Source organism: Lepus europaeus, chromosome 3 (assembly GCF_033115175.1).
Source record: "Lepus europaeus isolate LE1 chromosome 3, mLepTim1.pri, whole genome shotgun sequence".
Classification (NCBI taxonomy): Eukaryota; Metazoa; Chordata; class Mammalia; order Lagomorpha; family Leporidae; genus Lepus; species Lepus europaeus.
The window spans coordinates 70,340,250-70,362,527 of NC_084829.1; the positions used below are offsets into that span (position 1 = coordinate 70,340,250).

At 37.4% G+C, this 22,278-nt stretch overlaps 1 protein-coding gene across 1 annotated transcript in view; it reads left to right on the plus strand.

The window, feature by feature from the left end:
• Positions 1 to 22,278, plus strand: part of KCNQ5 (potassium voltage-gated channel subfamily Q member 5) — a 617,705-nt gene that overhangs the window by 448,405 nt on the left and 147,022 nt on the right. The window contains exon 3 of the mRNA XM_062187575.1: positions 5,492 to 5,618. Within this exon, the coding sequence (XP_062043559.1) occupies positions 5,492 to 5,618 (127 nt within the window). The remainder of the gene's footprint in view (positions 1 to 5,491; positions 5,619 to 22,278) is intronic.

Here is a 22,278-nt window from a genome sequence, read left to right on the forward strand (position 1 = left end):
TCAGCATACATAAGCTGTCCATCTTTCGCTCATATACCCAAGTTTTATTTTTTATTTGGAATGCTTGTAAATAATATTGTGTTTTTAATTTTGGTTTCCACATGCTTATTGCTTATAGACAGAAACATGATTAGTTTTTGTATATTTATCACATATCATGTAACCCTACTGAACTCACTTACTAGTTCTAAGAGTACTTTTGTTTATTCCTAGAAATTTTCTCTATAGACAGTCAAGTAATCTAAAATAAAGGTCATTTTTGCTTGCCTTCCCAAATTGAGCCTATTATTTATTTATTTACTTTGTTTTCCTCATTGAGTGACTATAACTTATGGTGCTGTGGAGCAAGAGTGATGAAAATAGGCATCTTGCTTGCTCTTGATTTTAGGGGAAGGCATTCAGTCTTTCATGATTAAGTATCATTGTAGCTGTAGGAGTTTTATAAGTGTTATTTATCAAAATCAAATACTCGTATTCTGTCTAACTTGCTGAGAGTTTTTAATCATGAATGGGTGTTGTATTTTGTCAAATTATTTTCCTACATCAATTGATATTATTATAACATTTTTCTTAGTTTGTTGATATAATGCATTATATTGATTGATTCAAACACTGAACCAGCCTTGCATCCTTGGAATAAATTCTACTTCATTTGGTTTGCACTTTTTAATATATTGTTCAAGTCAGTGTCTTTGATTTGGATGTCAGAATACTACTAGCCTCACAAAATGAGTAAGGACGTGTTTTTGCCTCTTCTGCATTACAGAAGAAATTTTGTGAAATGGGTATAATGTTTTTAAAATTTCTATTAATATAAAGAGAACAGTGTTCATGTATTTCATAGATATAGTTCTAAGAAGATAACCGTACTTCCTTCCCCCTCTTCCTCCCTCAATTCCCCCTACTTCCTTCCTTTCTTTTTTTCTCCTTTATTTTGTGCAATAATATACTTTCAGTTTACTTGGTAATCACAGGCCATGTTTGGTTGAAGAACAGGCCTGTGGCAAAGTACTTAAGTCCCTGTTTGTGATGCCCACATCCTGTATCATAATATCTGGTTCTAGTACCACCTACTCTGTTTCTGATCCAGCTTCCTGCTGTTAATGTGCACACTGAGAGGCAGCAGATGATGGCTCAAATACTTCAGTCCCTACTACCCACATGGGATGCCCAGACTGAGTTCCAAACTCCTAGCTTCAACCTGGCCTGGTGTTGGCAGTTGCAGGCATTGGGAGAGTGATCTAGAAGATAGAAGCTCTCTCTCCATCTGTCTCTCTGCCTTTAAAATAAAATAAGATCATAAAATTTTTTTAATGTTTGGTTCAATTTGTCAGTGAAACCTCCAGCCTGGAATTTCCTTTTGGGGAGCATTTAAGTTATGAATTCAGAAGTCTTTTGCAACCAAATGGTTGCAATTGAAACCATTATACTTAGTGAAATAAGCCAATACCAAAAAGACAAATACCATGTTTCCCTAATCTGTTGAAACTAATAGAGTATCCAAAAAAATATACATTATATGAATGAAATTGACATTTTGAGATTCAGTGATTGTTTACAGCTCTTGTCTCTACTGTTGAGGAATAGTGTTTTTCTTCTTACTATTTGCTGAATTACTTAGTGTAGGGTTAATCTTATATGAGTATAAGATAGGCTGAAAGTTTATTATTGTATAAATTAAAGGAAGGGGGACAGATGGTAGGAGCATGGCTGGGAGGGAGAGGAGGGTGGAAAGTATTGCTAAGCTCCTAAATCTATGTATATAAAATACATGAAATTTGTTCACCTTGAAAAAATTTAAAATTTTTAATTTTTTTTTAAATTACAAATTCAATTTCTTTAGAGATTATAGGGCAATGCAGATTATCTGCTTCTTCTCTGTTGAGTTGTGATAATTTTTGGTTTTCAAGATTTGGGCCATTTCTCATAAGTTGTCAGATTTATATATAAATATAAATATGTATATAAAACTAGTCATTGTATTCTCTTTTTTATAGTTGCAATATCTGTAAAGATATCCTCTATTAATTCCTGATAGTGGTGATTTTTGTCAGCTTACAAGGAGTTTATCAATTTTATTGACTTTTTCAAAGAGCCACTTTTTGTTTTATGAATTTTTATGTTGTTTTTCTATTTCAGTCAACTAACTTAGGCTTTTATCTAAATTATTTCCTTCTAAGACAGAAAGGAAGGGGGAGGAGGGAAAAAGGATGGGAGAAAGGAGTGGTAGTATCATTATATTCTTAGAATTGTATCTGTGAACTACCTGGAATATGTTCTCTATTAATATCAGATTTACATTAAAATTGATGGGAACTGTGTTATAGTAATATCATGCATTTACTGAAACCCTGAGAATCTAATATATCAATAAATTCCTTAAAAATAAAAAATAAATAAAATTTTTAAAAAATAATTATTTCCCTCTTTCTACTTTCTTTCAGTTTATTTTCTTCTTTTTCTGACTTTTTGAGGTAGGAACTTAGATTATTAATTTGAGACTTCTCTGATTTTGTATGTAATGCACACATAATTATTATGTGTATATATTTTAAAATTGGAGAAAGAGAGGTGTCATATACCTTCTAATCACTACCTAAATGCCCACAACAGCTGGAGCTGGGCCAGGAAGAAACCAGGAGCCTAGAACTCAGTCCAGGTTCCCCATGTGGGTAGCAGAGACCCAAATACTTGATTCATCACCTTCTGGCTCCCAAGGTGTGCATTAGCAGGAAACTAGAGTGGAGAGCAGAGCCAGGACTCAAACCAAGGCATTCTGATATGGGTATGGGTATTCCAGGTGGCTACTTAACCACCATGCCAAAAGCTCACCTTTTAATTTCCAATGTAAACATTTAGTGCTATAAATTTGTTCCACATTTTGATCTGTCGTATTTTCATTGTCATTCATTTCTATGCATCTTTAAATTTCTTTTTGAGACTTTCTCTTTGACCAATGAATTACTTAGGAGTGTTTGGTTTCATCTGCACATTTGAAGATTTGTTGTTTTTCTGTACCTGATTTCTTGTTTGATTCTATTGTGGTTCAAGAACACTCTCAGGGCCAGCATTGTAGGTTAAGCTGCCACCTGCTGTGCCAGCATCCTATGTGGGTGCCAGTTTGAGTTCCAGCCACTCCACTTCTGATCCAGCTCCCTGCTAATGTGCCTGGGAAAGCAGCAGAAGATAGCTCAACACCTGGGCCCCTGCACCCAAGGAGAGACCTGGATGAAGCTCTTGGCTCCTACCTTCAGTCTGGCCTAGCTCTGACCTTTGTGCCATCTGAGTAAAACAGCGAATGGAAGATCAATCTCTCTCTGTTCCCCTCCCACTCCCCCTCATCCCCTCTCTTCCTCTGTCTCTCTCTCTTTCTCTCTCTCATACACACACACTTTCTCTTTATGTGTGTGTGTGCATGTGTTTAACTCTGCCTTTCAAATGAAGAAAACAAATCATCCTTTTTAAAAAAGGAAAACACTCTGTATGATTTCAGTTTTTTAAACATTTGTTTATGTTTATTTATGGCCAAAGATACCTTATCAAATGTCCCATGAGTGCATAAATAAAGTGTGTATCCTACTGTTGTTGGAGAAAATGTTCTTTGTCAATTAGATCATATATATTGATTATGTTGTTTATATATTCTATCTACTTGATGATTTTCTTTTCAGTAGCTCTATTTCAGTAGTTCTGAGTGGAAAGCTGGAGTTCCCAAATACAATTTTTGATATCTCCATTTCTTCTTTCAAACTGTACTGTGAATTTTCAGGTCTCTCATGAATTTGGAAAATTTGATATCATTTTGCTCCTACCATTTTTTTAAAAAAGCAGCGATCAATATTCATGAAAAATGGGCCATGAGTAAAGAATGTGTAGATGTAATTTATCCAGCCTTACTGCAATATAGAAATAGTGCAGTGGCCTTGGCATACCTTACTGAAGAACTACAGTTGTACCTCTATCACTGTTATCTGTTTCCATGTAACAGAAAAATCATTACACAGTAGCAGCTGAGGATTCAGGCCACGTTTTAGGTTTTCTTGGATATCACTCATACATAACTGTAGTTTTACATATCTATTCATAATCATCTTTGGATATCTCTCCTGGAAGTAGCTTTATGTCACTGAAGGTAAGCATTGATGATATCAAAGATTTATATTCCATCTTGAGAAGTATTTATGGATTCTTTGGTGCTAGATAACAGAATGGTAAATCTCTACTAGGCCTTTGAAAACTACAGCATTCATCACATGATCTAACAGAAGAAACAGACTTTGCCTAAAGCTTGCAAAAGTATGCTATTTTTGTAAATCTCATAACAGTTCTCATCATGGGAGTGGGGTAGAACATTGGGGAGAATATTGCTATATATTTCTATGATGTTTAGAAGTTTTATAATTAAACAATGATCATAAAGTCAATTAATAAACATTGTATATATCATAAAATGATGAGTCAAGCCTTCTATTAAAATAAGAAGGAGAATTATTTTTTAAAGGAAAACCAGTGTTGATAAACTCAGTGCCTACCCCTATGGAGACAAGAAGTGAGTGTGCTATGCTTGCTCCAGAGAAGCTGTTTTCTTTTACAAATTCCATTTGGTTTTCCATTCTATGACCGACAATTTAATGAGCCACTTTAACTGGCCTTTCCCCAGGGTTAACTCACAACTCTTCCTAAATAGTCCCAGAGTCATTTTACTGGAGCAGGTGTTATTTTCCAGGCAGCTCTTGCCAAAGGGCAGCATAATAATTAACAAGCTTCAGATCTGTAGGATTCAAGGTCTCATTTCTGGCAACGGATCTATGTGCCACACTCATAGCAATGCTTTTGTAACTCACTGTTTTAAAAGGGGATTTTCACACCAACAAAGAATTAAGTAGACTTCCAAATGTTTACTTCTTGTTCACTGAGAACAACTCTTAAGGGCTTAGGGGCTGTATCACTCCATGCAGCAAAATGAAGCTCTGTTTTCTATAAAACTTGCCACTGTATTTCAGGTCCCCTCTTACATTTCAGATATTTCTCATGGTACCAAATACCTAATGTCAGGTGCACTATATGAGGGTACTTCAAAAGTTCATGAAAAATGGAATTAAAAGATAAACTTAATTTCATGCAATAAATTGTTGAAATCCACACATATTTTTTTCATAATGAGCATTTCTACAAACTTTTTGAAGACCCCTCATATATTCCAGATGAAACAAAGCAATTATTCAGCCTGCACATTTACTATTAAAACTGACTCCTACATTTGCAAAGTGTTGGTGACTTTGAGAAGAATAGCATTCCATGCTGACAAGGTGAGGCTCTGATGTTCTTCAGGTTTAGACTAATTGGGAGAAGAGGAGATTTCCTTCACTTCAGACATTAGTATCTGGATGTTTCAGACCAAGTGCCTAAATGTCCATAAATACTCACAGAGTTTCTTACCATGGTTAATTCCATAACGCTTCTCTCTGACATGTCTTATCTGGTATTTCAGGAGTTCGTGATGATTGTCGTCTTTGGTTTGGAGTTCATCATTCGAATCTGGTCTGCAGGTTGCTGCTGTCGGTATAGAGGATGGCAAGGAAGATTAAGGTTTGCCCGAAAGCCCTTCTGTGTTATAGGTGAATATCAAAGTCCCAGATACCTGCATTTATAACACTGCATTCTTTTCTATTGTTTCCTTATTGCACCACTTGAAAAATATTAAAAATGTAATATCCATGGAGAACCTACCATAGACCAAACACTCTTATATTGTTAAAGTGTTGACTCAGTTAATCTTCACCATAAGACTGGGAGGCAGATATATTGTTATGTCCATTTTACAGATGAGGAAACTGATACAAAGAGAGAGGCAAAGAGGTAGCTGCAACTTAGGTATCGTAAGTGGTAGAACTGAGATCTCGGCTAGGTGATCTGACTAGAACACACATTCATATCAATCGTACTTAAATATATGATTCCTTTTTTAAATATTTATTTATTAATTTGAGAGACAGAGTTACAGAAAGAAGGAGAGACAGAGAGGTCTTGTATCAGCTGGTTCACTCCCCAGATGGCCAAATGCCAAAACTGTGTCAATCCAAAGCCAAAAGCCAGGGGCTTCTTCCAGGTCTCCCACATGGGTTCAGGGCCCCAAGCACTTGGGCCATCCTCCACTGCTTTCTTAGGCCATCAGCATAGAGCTGGATTGTAGGGGGAGCATCCAGGACTCAAACCAGTGCCCATGTGGGATGCTAACACCAGAGGAGTAGGTTTAACCTTCATTAGCATAGCACTGGACCCAAGAAATATGATTCTTCAGCATTTCCCTGGATAAGGGAAGCATTGGCCTCTGTAAATATAAATTACCATTTTTGCTCTACAGTAAGATACCTGGTTATGCTCTTGATCAGCTGGAATAGTTATCAGTGTATTACTACTAGTTCATATCAATAAGCATACTTCAAGAGTAATTTGTACATTGCTAGTTTTATACCTGATGACATATTCGATGCTCTGAAATATGAACCCCTCTATACTGCAGTCTCCAAATACATGGCATGTCTCTGCATCTCCCTGCCTGCTGTGGTTTCAATGAGACTTCATTTACCTGGATTCTAGGCTGAAGTTAAACTTAGTGATGCTACGAGCATTATGGAGTTAAAATCTGGCATCTCCCAATAATATATTTGAAAGCATATCATAAAATTTAAAATTTTATATATTAAAACTATCAGGATTGTTGTTATTTGACAGATAAATTTTATTTTCTTGCTCATTTGTCCTGTTTCTTAGACAGCCATTCAAACCCAAATACCAGAAGTTTTTGGTGAGGTTTACTTATTTCAACCACTTCCAAGCTAAGAAAATGGCTTTATAATTTACAAGGTAGCTTGAACAGTCTTGTGCTTCTAGAGTAGGTTTTCCATTTTGCTTCAGGAGAGAGGAAATTTTCTTCCCTGATGACTATTCCCTGGATAGGATCAGAGTGCATTCAAAGAGGAAAGTGTCTCCCTATCCATGGACATTGTCAAGAGGAATCCTTTCTAAGAGATGCTTGTTCATGTCCTTTACCTATTTATTAACTGGATTGTTTGCTTTGTTGTTGTTCAGTTTCTTGAGCTTCTTATATGTCCTGGATATTAATCCTTTATTACTTGCATAGTTTATAAGTATTTTCTCCCATTCTGTTGGTTGCCTCTTTACTTTGTTGAGTGTTACCTTTGCTGGGAAGAAGCCTCTTAGCTTGATGTAATCTTATTTGTCTAGTTTTGCTTTTATTAACTGTGTTTCTGGTGTCTTATCCAAGAAGTCTTTGCCTATGCCAATGTCTTGCAGAGCTTCTGCAACGTTTTCCTCTAGTACTCTGTTGGTTTCAAGTCTTAGGTTTAGATTATTGATCCATTGTGAATTGATTTTTGTATACAATGTAAGGTCTACATCTTGCTTCACACTTCTGCTATATGAAGATCAGTTCTCCCAAAACCATTTGTTGAAGATGCTGTCCTTTCTCTAAGGCATGATTTTTGCTCAGTTTTTAAAGATTAGTTGGTTGTAGATGTGTGGATTAATTTCTAGGGTTCCTACAAATGGCTAACAGACACATAAAAAATACTCAGGATCACTACCCATCATGGAATTGCAAAAAAACACAATAAGGTTTCACCTCACCCGTTAGAATGGCAATCAGTCAAAAGTCAAAAAATAACAAATGCTAGCAAGGATGTGGAGAAAAGGGTACCCAAATACGGTGTTGGTGGGAATGTAAACTACTACAACCATTATGGAAGACAGTATGGAAATTTCTCAGAAATCTGAAAATAAATCTACAGTATGACCCAGGCACCCCAGTCCTGGAAGAATACTCAAAGGAAATGAAATCAACATGTGAAAGAGTAAAATATACCCATGTTTCTAGCAGCTCAATTCAAAATGGCTAAGATATGAAATCAACCCAGATGTTCTTCAGCTGATGACTGGGTAAAGAAAATGTGGTATATATACATGACAAGTAGAATACTACTTGGCCATGATAAAGAATGAAATCCTGTCTTGCAACAAAATGAATGCAACTGAAGACCATTATTCTTAGTGAAATAAGCCAGGTAAAAAAACAAATATCACATGAATTTTTTTGATTTATTATAATTAGTGTATACAGTACAAAAATAACTAAAAATATAAGTGAAATTGACATCTTATTATCTGATAATTATTTATAGTTCTTGGTGATATTCCTGTGAAATAGTGGTCTTTCTACTTTTTTACTTGCTGAACCCTATATTTAGTGGAGTATTAAGCCTCTGATTATAAAGTAAATTAAAAATTATGTTATCATGAACATTAAAAGAAAAAAAAGGAAAGAGGAGGGAAGTAAAGAGGAAAGAAGAAAGGGAGGAAGGAAAGGAAGTATTGTTATGTTCTTAGAATTGTATCTTTGAAATACATGAAATCTGTTCTATTTATGTTAATAATAAGAAAGCATTTAAAAAACAAGAATCTCTTCTTCCATATGTGTTAAAAAGAATGCACATTTCAGAAGAATTGCCATTCATTTGTCAAAAAATTATGGAGTTTTGGCTTTGTGTGAGGCATTGGAGTTAGAAATAGTGAATTTAATGAAATTCTAAGTTAAATCAATCTTAAAATACTTATTTGGCCTCCACTACTGCACTCCCCTTATGCAGGTTTCTCTCATCCAAAAATATGCTCTACTTCTCTTTGAAAGCTGTCATACTAAGACAAAGAGGAAAGTCAGTGGTAATTCCCAGCCTTGCAGGTCCAATCCAGCCCCCCAGCATATTAATGAAGACATTTTTTCCCCATGGAGAATTTTTTCTCTTTAAGAAATCCCCGGTCAAGCAGCATTATGAAGGACTGTAACTTGATATGAAACTACTGCACAACAAGTACTTTCTGTCCCATAAGAGACCCAAGCAAAACAATGCACAAGGCAGATTGTTGGCCAAGATTCTCTCAACTTCTACAGAATAAGGTTGGTTCATGGATGACTGCAGGAATGTTCTATTCCAGATTTTAAAACCAATTAAACTTTGGTTTTGTTCCAATTCCAGAGGCAATGCCTACGTATTTCTGGCCTCTGAGCTAAAAGGAGAGTTGTTTCCCAGATGCCTAGTGCCTTTTGATAGCTGTTTTCAGCTATGGGTACATCAGCACATCCTAGTCCTTTAATCTTTAGTTTCCTGTCTCAGATTCTTGTGATGTTATCTGTAATCTTACTTGCCTTAGGACCCATCATGACCTTGCAAGTTTAGTGAGATGTGGCTTAGATATAATTGCAGTAGCAGTTTCATTAACTTTACAGGTTATTTCCTTTGTTTGGATAGTTCATCTCTAGTAAATTAGTTGTGGAAGAAAATTTTGCGAGTAAATATGTAATCAATTCCCATTAAAACAAGGACTAGATCCATACTTAAAGTTAGGATAACTGGGCATTTTCAGTCTTTTATTAAGCAATCATGTAACAATTTGATTCATAGTCCAAGTGATAGATATAATAATGAAGCATGAATATGTAATATGAATCAATAAAATTTAACCTATGCAAAGGAATCAAACAATACTTTCTGAGAACTGCAGGCTGTACCAGATGACTGTTGACACTCTCTAGACCTAATTAATGGGTTCATAAAAACTCTAGATGTTGTTGTTCATAATAAAATGAACTTTGTATTGTCCTTGTTTAACCAAATTTACTGTAGCAAAATGAAAAAAAGTAAGAGCATCTCTCCCATCCATGCATGATCACTGTTCCAAGAGAGAGTTCAAAAAATCTAGTTAAAACCTCTCAAGATGCCATATATGTGTATGTGTGTGTATATATATATGGCAAATTATACTGAATGTGCCAAATCCACACCCAGATATTTTTGAGAAGTTTTCAACACTCAAGAAAAGAACATAGAAACGATAGTGGCAACCTAGTTGTTATATTTTTAATATGACAACAGTTTTCTGAAAGTACACCAATGTTCTTTCCAATTGGAAACAGATTGAAGCTGCTGCAGTAGTCACTAGCAAGCTGCTTGCAGTATTGAGCCCTACTGAAGAACTGATAGTATTTGGACACATTTTGAAAGATGCCCCATGGCCTAACTGCTAAATGTTTTAGTTCTCCTCTGAACAAACCCATCCTCACTAGTTCACACTCAAAACAAAGAAGGAACATTTCAAAAATTCACTGCTTTAAGATATTATAGGGGCTAGAGCTGTGGTGTAGTGGGGGAGACTGCCACCTGCAGTGCTGGCATCCCATATAGATACATGTTCAAGTCCCAGCTGCTCCACTTCCAATCCAGCTTCCTGCTATGGCCTGGGAAAGCAGTAGAACATGACCCAACTCCTTGGGCACCTGCACCCATGTGGGAGACCCAGTAGAAGCTCCTGGCTCCTGGCTTCAAATCAGCACAGCTCTGGCCATTGCGGACAGCTGGGGAGTGAACCAGCCAATGGAAGACCTAACTCTCTCTCTGCCTTTCTTTACTGTGTGTGTAACTCTGACTTCAAGTAAATAAATAAATCTTTAAAAAAAGAAATTATAAAAATCATTATATGAAAATTTTCAAAAAAATCTCATGGAATTCCATATTGTGAAAAAACTATACAGGCATTTTTAAGATTTTAAACTAAAATAAAATCAATTTTTAATTTCATTTTTTATAAAATTTTAAAGGAACCTGATACACTTGTGTTTGGAAAATATTTTTTTAACTTTTATTTAATGAATATAAATTTCTAAAGTACAGCTTGTGGATTACAATGGCTTTTCCACCCCATAATTTCCCTCCCACCGGCAACCCTCCCCTCTCCCGCTTCCTCTCCCCTTCTATTCACATCAAGATTCATTTTCAATTCTCTTTATATACAGAAGATCAGTTTAGTATATCTTAAGTAAAGATTTCAACAGTTTGCACCCACACAGAAACACAAAGTGAAAAATACTGTTTGAGTACTAGTTATAGCGTTAAATCACAATGTACAGCACATTAAGGACAGAGGTCCTACATGAGGAGTAAGTGCACAGTGACTCCTGTTGTTGACTTAACAAATTGACACACTTGTTTATGGCGTCAGTAATCACTCTAGGCTCTAGTCATGAGTTGCCAAGGCTATGGAAGCCTTTAGAGTTTGCCGACTCTGATCATATTTAGACAAGGTCATAGTCAAAGTGGAAGTTCTCTCCTCCCTTCAGAGAAAGGTACCTCCTTCTTTGATGACCTGTTCTTTCCACTGGGATCTCACTCGCAGAGACCTTTCATTTAGGTTTTTTTTTCTCTTTTTTTTTTTTTTTTTTTTTTTTTGCCAGAGTGCCTTGGCTTTTCATGCCTGAAATACTCTCATGGGCTTTTCAGATGGATCCCAATGCCTTAAGGGCTGATTCTGAAGCCAGAGTGTTGTTTAGGACATCCGCCATTCTATGAGTCTGCTGTGTATCCCGCTTCCCATGTTGGATCATTCTTTCCCTTTTTTATTCTATCGGTTAGTATTTTCAGACACTAGTCTTGTTTATGTGATCCCTTTGACTCTTAGTCCTATCATTATGATCAGTTGTGAACAGAAATTGATCACTTGGACTAGTGAGATGGCATTGGTACATGCCACCTTGATGGGATTGAATTGGAATACCCTGATATGTTTCTAACTCTACCGTTTGGGGCAAGTCAGCTTGAGCATGTCCCAAATTGTACATCTCTTCCCTCTCTTATTCCCACTTATATTTAACAAAGATCATTTTTCAGTTAAGTTTCAACACTTAAGAATAACTGTGCATTAATTACAAAATTCAACCAATAGTATTAAGTAGAAAAAAAAACACTAAAAGGGATAAAGTATTAAGTTGTTCATCAACAGTCATGGCAAGGGCTGATCAAGTCACCGTCTCATAGTGTCCATTTCACTTCAACAGGTTTCCTTTTTGGTGCTCGATTAGTTGTCACCGTTAGGGAGAACATATGATATTTGTCCCTTTGGGACTGGCTTATTTCACTCAGCATGATGTTTTCCAGATTCCTCCATTTTGTTGCAAATGACCAGATTTCATTGTTTTTTACTGTTGTATAGTATTCTATAGAGTACATGTCCCATAATTTCTTTATCCAGTCTACTATTGATGGGCATTTAGGAATATTCCAGGTCTTACCTATTGTGAATTGAGCTGCAATAAACATTAAGGTGCAGACAGCTTTTGTGTTAGCCAATTTAATTTCCTTTGGGTAAATTCCAAGGAGTGGGATGGCTGAGTTGTATGGTAGGGTTATATTCAGAGTTCTGAACTCTGTAATCAATACACATTTATTCTTAGGTGTTGAAATTTAACTGAAAAGTGATCCCTGTTAAATATAAGAGAGGGAAGACATGTACAATTTGGGGCATGCTCAATCAGACTTGCCCCAAATGGTGGAGTTAGAAATGTGCCAGGGGATTCCAATACAATCCCATCAAGATTGCATGTACCAGTGTCATCTCACTAGTCCAAGTGATCAATTTCAGTTCACAATTGATTACACTGATAGGTCTAAGAGTCAAAGGGATCACATAAACAAGACTAGCGTCTGCTAATACTAACTGATAGAATCAAAAAGGGAGAGAACAATCCAACATGGGAAGCAGAATACACAGCAGACTCATAGAATGGCAGATGTCCTAAACAACACTCTGGCTTCAGAATCAGCCCTTAAGGCACTCATATCTGGCTCAAGAGCCCATGAGAGTATTTTAGGCATGAAAGACAAGACACTCTGGCAAAAAAAAAAAACCTAAATGAAATATCTCAGCGAGTGAGATCCCAGCAGAAAGAAAGGGCCATCAAAGAAGGAGGTACCTTTCACTGAAGGGAGGAGAGAAATTCCACTTTGACTATGACCTTGTCTAAATAACATCAAAGTCAGTGAACTCAAGATCCTTCCATAGCCTTGGCAACTCATGACTAGAGCCTAGGGTGATTACTGATGCCATAAACTAGAGTGTCAAATTGTTAAGTCAACAACAGGAGTCACTGAGTACTTACTCCTTATGTGGGACCTCTGTCCTTAATGTGTTGTCCAATGTGAATTAATGCTATAACTAGTGCTCAAACAGTATTTTACACTTTATGTTCTGTGTGGGTGCAAACTGATGAAATCTTTACTTAATATATACTAAATTGATCTTCTGTATATAAAGATAATTGAAAATAAATCTTGATGTGAATGGAAGGGGAGAGGGAGCAGGAGATGGGAGGGGTGCAGGTGGGAGGGAAGTTATGGGGTGGAAAAGCCATTGTAATCCATAAACTGTGCTTTGGAAAATTATATTTACTAAATGAAAGTTTAAAAAAAATTCAGATTTCTGAGGAAAATCCAGACTGACTTCCATAGTGGCTTAACCAGTCTGCATTCCCACCAACAGAGGGTTAGTGTCCCTTTTTCTCCACATCCTCTCCAGCATCTATTGTTGGTAGATTTCTGAATGTGAGCCATTCTAACCAGGGTGAGGTGAAACTTCATTGTGGTTTTCATTTGCATTTCCCTGATTGCTACTGATCCTGAACATTCTTTCATGTGCCTGTTGGTCATTTGGATTTCCTATTTTGAAAAATGTCTATTGAGGTCCTTGGCCCATCTCTCAAGTGGGTTGTGTGTTTTGTTGTTGTGGAGTTTCTTTGTCCTTTTGTAGATTCTGGTTATTAATCCTTTATCTGTAGCATAGTTTGCAAATATTTTTTTCCCATTCTGTCGTTTGCATCTTCACTTTCTTGACTGTTTATTTTGCAGTACAGAAACTTCTCAATTTGATGCAATCCCAATAGTTAATTTTGGCTTTCACTGCCTGTGCCTCTGGGATCTTTTCCAAGAAGTCTTTGCCAGTACCTATATCTTGCAGGGTTTCTCCAGTGCTCTCTAATAATTTGATGGTGTCAGGTTGTAGATTTAGGTCTTTAATCCATGTTGAGTGGATTTTTGTGTAAGGTGTAAGGTAGGGGTCTTGCTTCATGATTCTGCACGTGGAAATCCAGTTTTCCCAGCACCATTTATTGAATAGACTGTCCTTGTTCCAGGAATGGGTTTTAGATTCTTGATCAAATATAAGTTGGCTACAGATGCTTGGGTGCATTTCTGGTGTTTCTATTCTGTTCCATTGGTCTATCCATCTGTTTCTGTACCAGTACCATGCTGTTTTGATTACAACTGCCCTGTAGTATGTCCTGAAATCTGGTATTGTGATGCCTCTGGCTCTGTTTTTGTTGTACAAGATTGCTTTAGCTATTCGAGGTCTCCTGTGCCTCCATATGAATTTCAGCATCATTTTTTCCAGATCTGAGAAGAATGTCTTTTGGTATCTTGATTGGGATCACACTGACTGTATAAATTGCTTTTGGGAGAATGGATATTTTGATGATGTTGATTCTTCCAGTCCATGAGCATGGAAGATTTTTCCATTTTTTGGTATCCTCTTCTATTTCTTTCTTTAAGATTTTGTAATTCTCATCGTAGAGATCTTTAACGTCCTTGGTTAAGTTTATTCAAAGGTATTTGATTGTTTTTGTAGCTATTGTGAATGGGATTGATCTTAGCAGTTCTTTCTCAGCCGTGGCATTGCCTATGTATACAAAGGGTGTTGATTTTTGTGCATTGATTTTATATCCTGCTACTTTGCCAAACTCTTCTATGAGTTCCAATAGTCTCATAGCAGAGTTCTTTGGATCCCCTAAATGAAGAATCATATCGTCTACAAAGAGGGATAGTTTGACTACTTCCTTCTCATTTTGTATCCCTTTAATTTCTTCTTCTTGCCTGATGGCTGTGGCTAAAACTTCCAGTACTATATTGAAGAGCAGTGGTGAGAGTGGGCATCCCTGTCTGGTACCAGGTCTCAGTGGAAATGCTTCCAACTTTTCCCCATTCAATAGGGTGCTGGCCGTGGGTTTTTCTTTTTTTTTTTTTAACTTTTATTTAATGAATATAAATTTTCAGTGTATAGTTTATGGATTACAATGGCTTCCCCTTCCCACAAGTTCCCTCCCACCCACAACCCTCCCCTCTCCTGCTCCCTCTCCCCTTCCATTCACATCAAGATTCATTTTCAATTCTCTTTATATACAGAAGATCAATTTAGTATAAATATTTCAACAGTTTGCACCCACACAGAAACACAAAGTGAAACATACTGTTTGAGTACTGGTTATAGCATTAAATCAAAATGTACAGCACATTAAGGACAGAGATCCCACATGAGGAGCAAGTGCACAGTGGCTCCTGTTGTTGACCCAACAAATTGACACTCTAGTTTATGGCGCCAGTAACCATCCTAGGCTGTCGTCATGAGTTGCCAAGGCTATGGAAGCCTTCCAAGTTTGCCGACTCTGATCATATTTAGACAAGGTCATAAAAGACAGAGTGAGGATAGTAACCAATGATCCTAAGAGTGGGATTTACCAGGTCTGAACAATTATACAGCATTAAGTGGGGAAGAGGACCATGAGTACACACAGGTTGGGAGTAGAGCCATTGGTGGTAGAGTAGAGGTTATGATTACAAAGGAATGAGGCCCAAGTGCACTAGACAGGGTCTAGAACAAAGGACAGAGTCATTATTAGAGGAGCTAAGAAAGGTGCTGTCTAAGCTACAAGTAAGTTTTCTGATTGAGAGGCAAATAGAACCTGATAGAAGGGGCTTGATAATAATCTGGTGGGCTTTAGGCCTTGTAAGTTAAGAGGCCCAGACCTATCTATCTCTTCACGTGGGGTATATCCTAAGGGAGGTGTGAACCTCCTAGGGGAAGGCACTCTGTTGACTTTCATTACTTGGCTGGCCTAGGAGGAGAGCTGGCCAGGTAAAAGCAGCAGGCATCTCTAACAAGAAATTTACAGTTCTGCCTGCAATGTTGCTGACCCTACTTGACCATCCCCTCAGCTGCAGTGGTCACTTTGGAAGTTGGGCTGAGTGAAGGGCTTTTCAGCTTAGAGCCAATAAGATCTGTGGCTCTGACCTGGGCATCCTTCGACTCCAGGGCAGGTCCATTTCCAGTGATCCAACTCTTGGCAGAGCTGCCAGGGCTCTTCACAAGCTGACTTCTGCTGAAGCCCAGGCTTACCACATTGAAAGCCACTGCAGTGGACTGGCCTTTTGGGTCTCCTTGAGGGCATATCACTGAACAGATCAGCCATTAATAGGCCTGCCACCCATTGCTTCTGATGCCTAGCTTTCTTTTCCTCCTGGTTTGTGTTAAAGCAGACCAGAGGATGCAAGACAAGGGAGTGCCCAAGTCCCATCTCTAATCTTCGGTGGCCTGAACTACAAGTCTATAGTCACAGGCATGTTCTGTAGTAGTTTTTCTAAGGTAGATAATGCCCATGAGGAAAATTATATTCTCACTTTAAAACTTTCTTTCCCTTTGGTCTGAAAGGGAGGTTTTTTTTTAATAGTTTTTAAAATCTTTAACTCTTTTTGTAGATTGCCAATTGATTTGAATTGCTTTTTGTTTTTAGTAACCTCAGTTAACCATACTTTCTCTCAGTTGGTACTGTTAATACATTATTGGCTTCAGCTGTTTACAGAGCCATCCCAAAGTACTGAATACAATAGAAGGGGCTGGGAAAAGTCCATAGGAACCTATAGGAGGACAGCTAAACATAGAACCAAGAATGCTTTAGTTTTATGAGCAGCAAATCATATATAACTGTGGATGACAAAAGACTTTAAGTCGCCATGTTTAAAATTATAAACTCATCAACCAACAAGAGGCACTTGCTTACTTCACAGTATTTTTGAAAGCACCTGTAGGATTTTACAAGTATTTAACCCTTTAAGCCTCTGGGGCTTTCTCATTAAGATAACTATCATGTCTAGTAACACAAGATCATTAGACTCTTTAATTCTCAAACATTTGTATTAATAGCATTTTCCATTATAGAAACTTAAAGTTTGGTACCACATCACATCTTAACAGTACTTCTAATATAATCCACATAGCCTGATTAGTTGGTGTCTCTATAAGATGAGAGACGTAGGTCTTTCGATTTTTTCAGTTGGGCCCAAACTGGAAAAACCAAAGTCCAGGATTTACTGGAAATTTTAAAGTCCAGATTGTTTGAAACTTTGATTTTTTGAATGCCTGTCAAGAATGCCAAGAAGGCTCAAAATCCAAAATATCTGGTTGAAATAAGATTCCTGAAAATCATGACATAACATAGACCAAATTTGATCATTGTTACAAGGTGATTATTCAAATCTTTGAAAATAAGCACATATTTAAATAACCCATAGCTCTTAATAAAAATGCAGCTGTTTTTGAACAATTAGAATTTAACAGACATCAAGAGAACATAATAGATTATTTTAACACATTGCTTTAACAGAGCATCAGAGTTTAATTCTATGTCAAAGAGAAATTGAGCTTCCTGTGATCTTTTGCTGTGAGATTTCCTTCCTTTACCTTCTTTCATATTGGTGACCATGTTTCTGTGTTTCTGTGTGTAACACATCTTTAAGCATCTTTTGCAGGGCAGGATGAGTGGCAACAAATTCTTTCAGTTTCTGTTTGCTATGAAAAGTCTTAATTTCACCTTCATTCACAAATGAGAGCTTTGCAGGATATAATATTCTGGGCTGGCAGTTTTTCTCTCTTAGTGCCTGGGCTATGTCTCGCCATTCCCTTCTAGCTTGTAGGGTTTCTGATGAGAAGTCTGCTGTGAGTCTAATTGGGGATCCTCTAAGAGTAATCTGACGTTTCTCTCTTGCACATTTTAGGATCTTTTCTTTATGTTTCACTGTGGTGAGTTTGATTACAACATGTCGTGGTGAGGATCTCTTTTGGTGATGTTTATTAGGGGTTCTATAAGCTTCCTGTACTAAGATGCCTCTGTCCTTCTCCAAACCTGGGAAATTTTCTGCTAGTATCTCACTGAAAATGCCTTCTAATCCTTTCTCCCTCTCCATGCCTTCAGGAACTCCTAGAACCCGAATGTTGGGTTTTTTAATAGTATCCTGTAGATTCCTGACAATATTTTTTAGATTTCTAATTTCCTCTTCTTTTCTTTGGTTTGACTGTTTCCTTTCCTGTTCTCTGTCTTCTAAGTCTGATATTCTCTCTTCCTCTTCACCCATTCTGTTTTTAAGGCTCTCTAATGTGTTTGTCATTTGATCTATTGAATTCTTCATTTCATTATGATTTCTTGTCACTATCACAGTTTCTTGTTCTACTAGTTGTTTCATTTCATTTTGATTTCTCCTTAATATTTCATTTTCATGAGAGAGATTTTCTATCTTGTCCATTAAGGATTTCTGTAGTTCAAGAATTTGTTTTTGAGAACTTCTTAATGTTCTTATCAATTTTTTGAGATCCGCTTCTTGCATTTCTTCTATCTCATCATCTACATAATCTTGAATTGGGGTGTCTTTTTCATTTGGGGGCGTCATAGTGTCTTCCTTGCTCTTGTTTCCTCAGTTTCTGCATTTGTTGTTTGGCATTGTGGAGATATTCTTTGGTTTCTTTGCTGTAGTGATTTTTCTCGTTATACCATGACTCTAGATTAAGTGGACTTTTTGCTTTTGATTGATCCTTAGAGGCTTGAGATGGGTGCTGCCAGAGAGCTCTGTTTGGTTCTTCAGGGTTAGAGGTATGCCAAAGGTGACTCACCAAGGTTGTTCTCTCTCTCTCTCTCTCTCTCTCTCTCTCTCTCTTTCTCTTTCTCTCTGTCTCTCTTTTGACTCAGAAGGGAAGTAATTCCACATAGCTGAGTGGAATTGAGGGTAGTTGATGTATGAAATCTGGCCCCTATGGGTATTCATCTGCTCTACCCCAAGGACCACACAAAGGGTCTATGCAGCTCTCAGTGTGGTCTCAGATTTCTCTGCAATCTCTCACCAGGTTGCCAAGGTTAGCAAGTTTGTGTACTCCGTGAGTTCTCTCGCCAACCCTCAGATTTTCACAGTCTCAGTTCATTAGCTCCACACCTTCACTAGGTCCTAACCTCCTGTTATTTCTCCCCACCAGAGTCAGGTTTTTCTGCTTGGCTGATGGCAGGTGCCACTTTACGTAAGTTGAAAATGGTGCCTGCTCTTTGTCTTGCTCAGCTTTGTGAGGTGAGTGGAGAGAGAGGCTCGTGTCGGTGCCAGTTCCCCTTATTTATTCATTTTTTTCTCCCCTCCAGTCAGCCTGGTGAACTTTCCCCAGCAGAGTTTCAAGCCTTGTTCCCTCTAGGCTCTTTCTGCCATTTCCCCACCAATGTCTCGGGCTACAAAGTTTTTATCTCACCTCCCCTTCCAGAGCTGGTGCACAGACTCCGTGGCTGGGCTTCCGAGATGTGGGTGTCCTTGCTCTCCCCATAGGTCCTCCGTGTCACATCCACTAGATCCGGAAGAGTTTCGTCTGTAATTTTTTTCCCGAGCCTTTCCCTGAGACTACAGTAACTTCACTTTTATTAAATTATCTTTTCTCAGACTCTGGAAAACCTTTTTTAAAATCTTTAATGGATTAAAAAAAAAGCCTTATGTATTTTTTTAAAAATAGATGCTTTCTTACATAAATATTTTAATTTATCTCTTCTTGGTTTTGAGAGTTTGCTTGGAAAATTGAGAGAAAATCTTACCTAGAATTACGAAATTCTTCCCTACATTTATGTGTTCAATTTATACCTCTCCTCTAAGACTCTGTCATAATTACATATCTATTACTGTGGTCCATAGACACGGAGTTGTTGATTTGAAGAGTCAAGTCATTTCTGGGGTAACTATTCAAGCTGCTTTTCACTTACCTGAGCTGGTATTTCTACAAATCAGTCACCCAAGAACATCAGTATTGAAAATAACCTCAAAGGCTGATTTCCGAATTATTCTTTTTTTTTCTAGCTTTCACAAATAACCAACCCAAAAATTGCTCATAGCGTCAAAGGCTGAAACTTAGATCCCAGTAATGAGCCTGGGGTGTCAGGAAGTTAACAAATTACCTCTAACAGTAGTTTTGCTGGATTACTTGGCAACCTCTTCTAATGACAAATTTGAGAACCATATTTTTTAGTCTTTCCATGTGTCTTGGAGAAGCAGAAAATACCAGCCTTTTATTAATCTTGGATCTGTATCTGATGTTAGATGTAAGTTGATTTCTTATTGCTATTTTAATAGTTTCCCTTCTGTGTGATATTTCCACAAGAACACAAAATGGCAAACCACAGCACAGATGTTTGCCCCCATGAATTGAGCATGTATGTCTTTCACATGAGATAACAGTTCCTCAAGAAAATGTCAACAAGTATATTTTTATATTTAAAAAGATAGCCAGCTTCTTTCTTGGCTGAAACAAAATTGAAACCCTTAGTAAAATTAACATGGCTGAGGCTAGTCTAATCTATCTCTGAGTTCATCTTAAAAAAAAAAAGAAAAAAAAAAAAAGCTTAAATGGCTGGTATGTTCAAAGATTAGACCAGAGACTACCATACCTGCCACTGACATCTAAACTGAAGATCTGAAGCATGATTTTTCTGTTTCCGTGCTTTCTCCATCTCTTGTTCTAAGAGGCCTGCTCCTGAATTGCATCATGTTTTGCATGTTTAAATTCCTTTTTCCTGTGAGCAGAAATGTTATTTTGTCTTACGCAACTTCTCCTTACTTTTAAGTGTCCAAATTTCTTCAGCATACATGATTCCTTCAATATGATTTGCTGGACCACCTGAGGATGATTAGAACCTATTGGATTAGTTGATCACAGAACAACAAAGCCATTTCCATCTCCTGAGTTAATAAAAGCTGATATTTATTGAGAGCTACTATAAACTAAGTGCTACATTCAGTACTTTGTAAATTTTCTTTTATTTAATGCTGCATAAATATATCTTCCTTCTACTTTATAGATAAGAAAGTAATTGGCCGGTGCCGTGGCTCAATAGGCTAATCCTCCGCTGTGCGGCGCCAGCACACCGGGTTCTAGTCCCGGTCAGGGCACCGGATTCTGTCCCGGTTGCCCCTCTTCCAGGCCAGCTCTCTGCTATGGCCCAGGAGTACAGTGGAGGATGGCCCAAGTCCTTGGGCCCTGCACCTGCATGGGAGACCAGGAGAAGCACCTGGCTCCTGGCTTCAGATCAGCACGGTGCGCCGGCCGCAGCACACCAACCGCGGCAGCCATTGGAGGGTTATCCAATGGCAAAGGAAGACCTTTCTCTCTGTCTCTCTCTCTCTCTCTCTCTCTGTCCACTCTTCCTGTCAAAAATAATAATAAAATTAAAAAAAATAAATTTAAAAAGAAAGTAATACAGCCCCTAAGAAAATTTCTCAAAGTTAAAAAGATGGTAGGCAAAAGAACCAGATCACAGTTCACATGATTTCATTTTAGAATATTAATCATTAGTAACTCAAATCTTTGAGAAACCAGATTTTATAGTATTTTTAAGTTTATTTTTATTTGAGAGGAGGAGAGAGAGAGAGAAAGTGATTGAGATTGATTCCCCATCTTCAGGTTCACTCCCCAAATGCCTGCAATAACTAGGGTTGGGTCAGCCTGAAGCTAGGAGCCAGGAATTTCATCCAGGTCTCCCATGTGAGTGGTGGAGACTCAAGTACTCAAGTACTTGAGCTATTATCTCATGCCTGTCAGGTGCACAATAGCAAGAAGCTGGATTGAAAATGGAGGTGGGACTTGAACTGAGGCACTCCAATATGAAATCCAAGTGTCCTGACCAGTGGCTTAACCCAATGCTGCAATACCTGCCTGAAGACTTTACACTATTAACCTTCATTATAACAATTAAATTAGACTACCTATTGGTATTCTCTCTCCCCAAAGGGAGATTGGATTCTGAATTGTAGCAAATTTCTTAAAATCATTAGGTTTCCTGGGCATTTACAAATTGGAGACATATCTATAGTAAAATTAATTCCAAGAATGCCTTCAAATGTTTGTTAACATTAATAGACTATTGGTAATTTAGCTAATTGTTTAAGTAGTTGTGGTTCAAGTATTCAAACTTGAGCTTATAAAGCAGTTTGCTTAGCTGATATGATTTGACCATATAGGGAATTCCCTTAAAGGAAAATGAAATAATAAAGATGATTTTCCACTCCTCTATAAACTTTAGTAGACCACTATAATATATATTGTTCTAATATTCTGCACTGCCACATGTGTTTAAGAGAATTCATTCACATACAAAGTTATCTATTATATACCAAATATAATCTTAGGTGCAAAGGCTATAAGAGGTAAATAAATTGTGGTCTCTTGTACAATCTCCTTTACCATAGAGACAACAAGATCAAAAAAAGTGACAGCAACTAAGATAAAAACCAAAAGCAAGAAAGATTGAAGTAG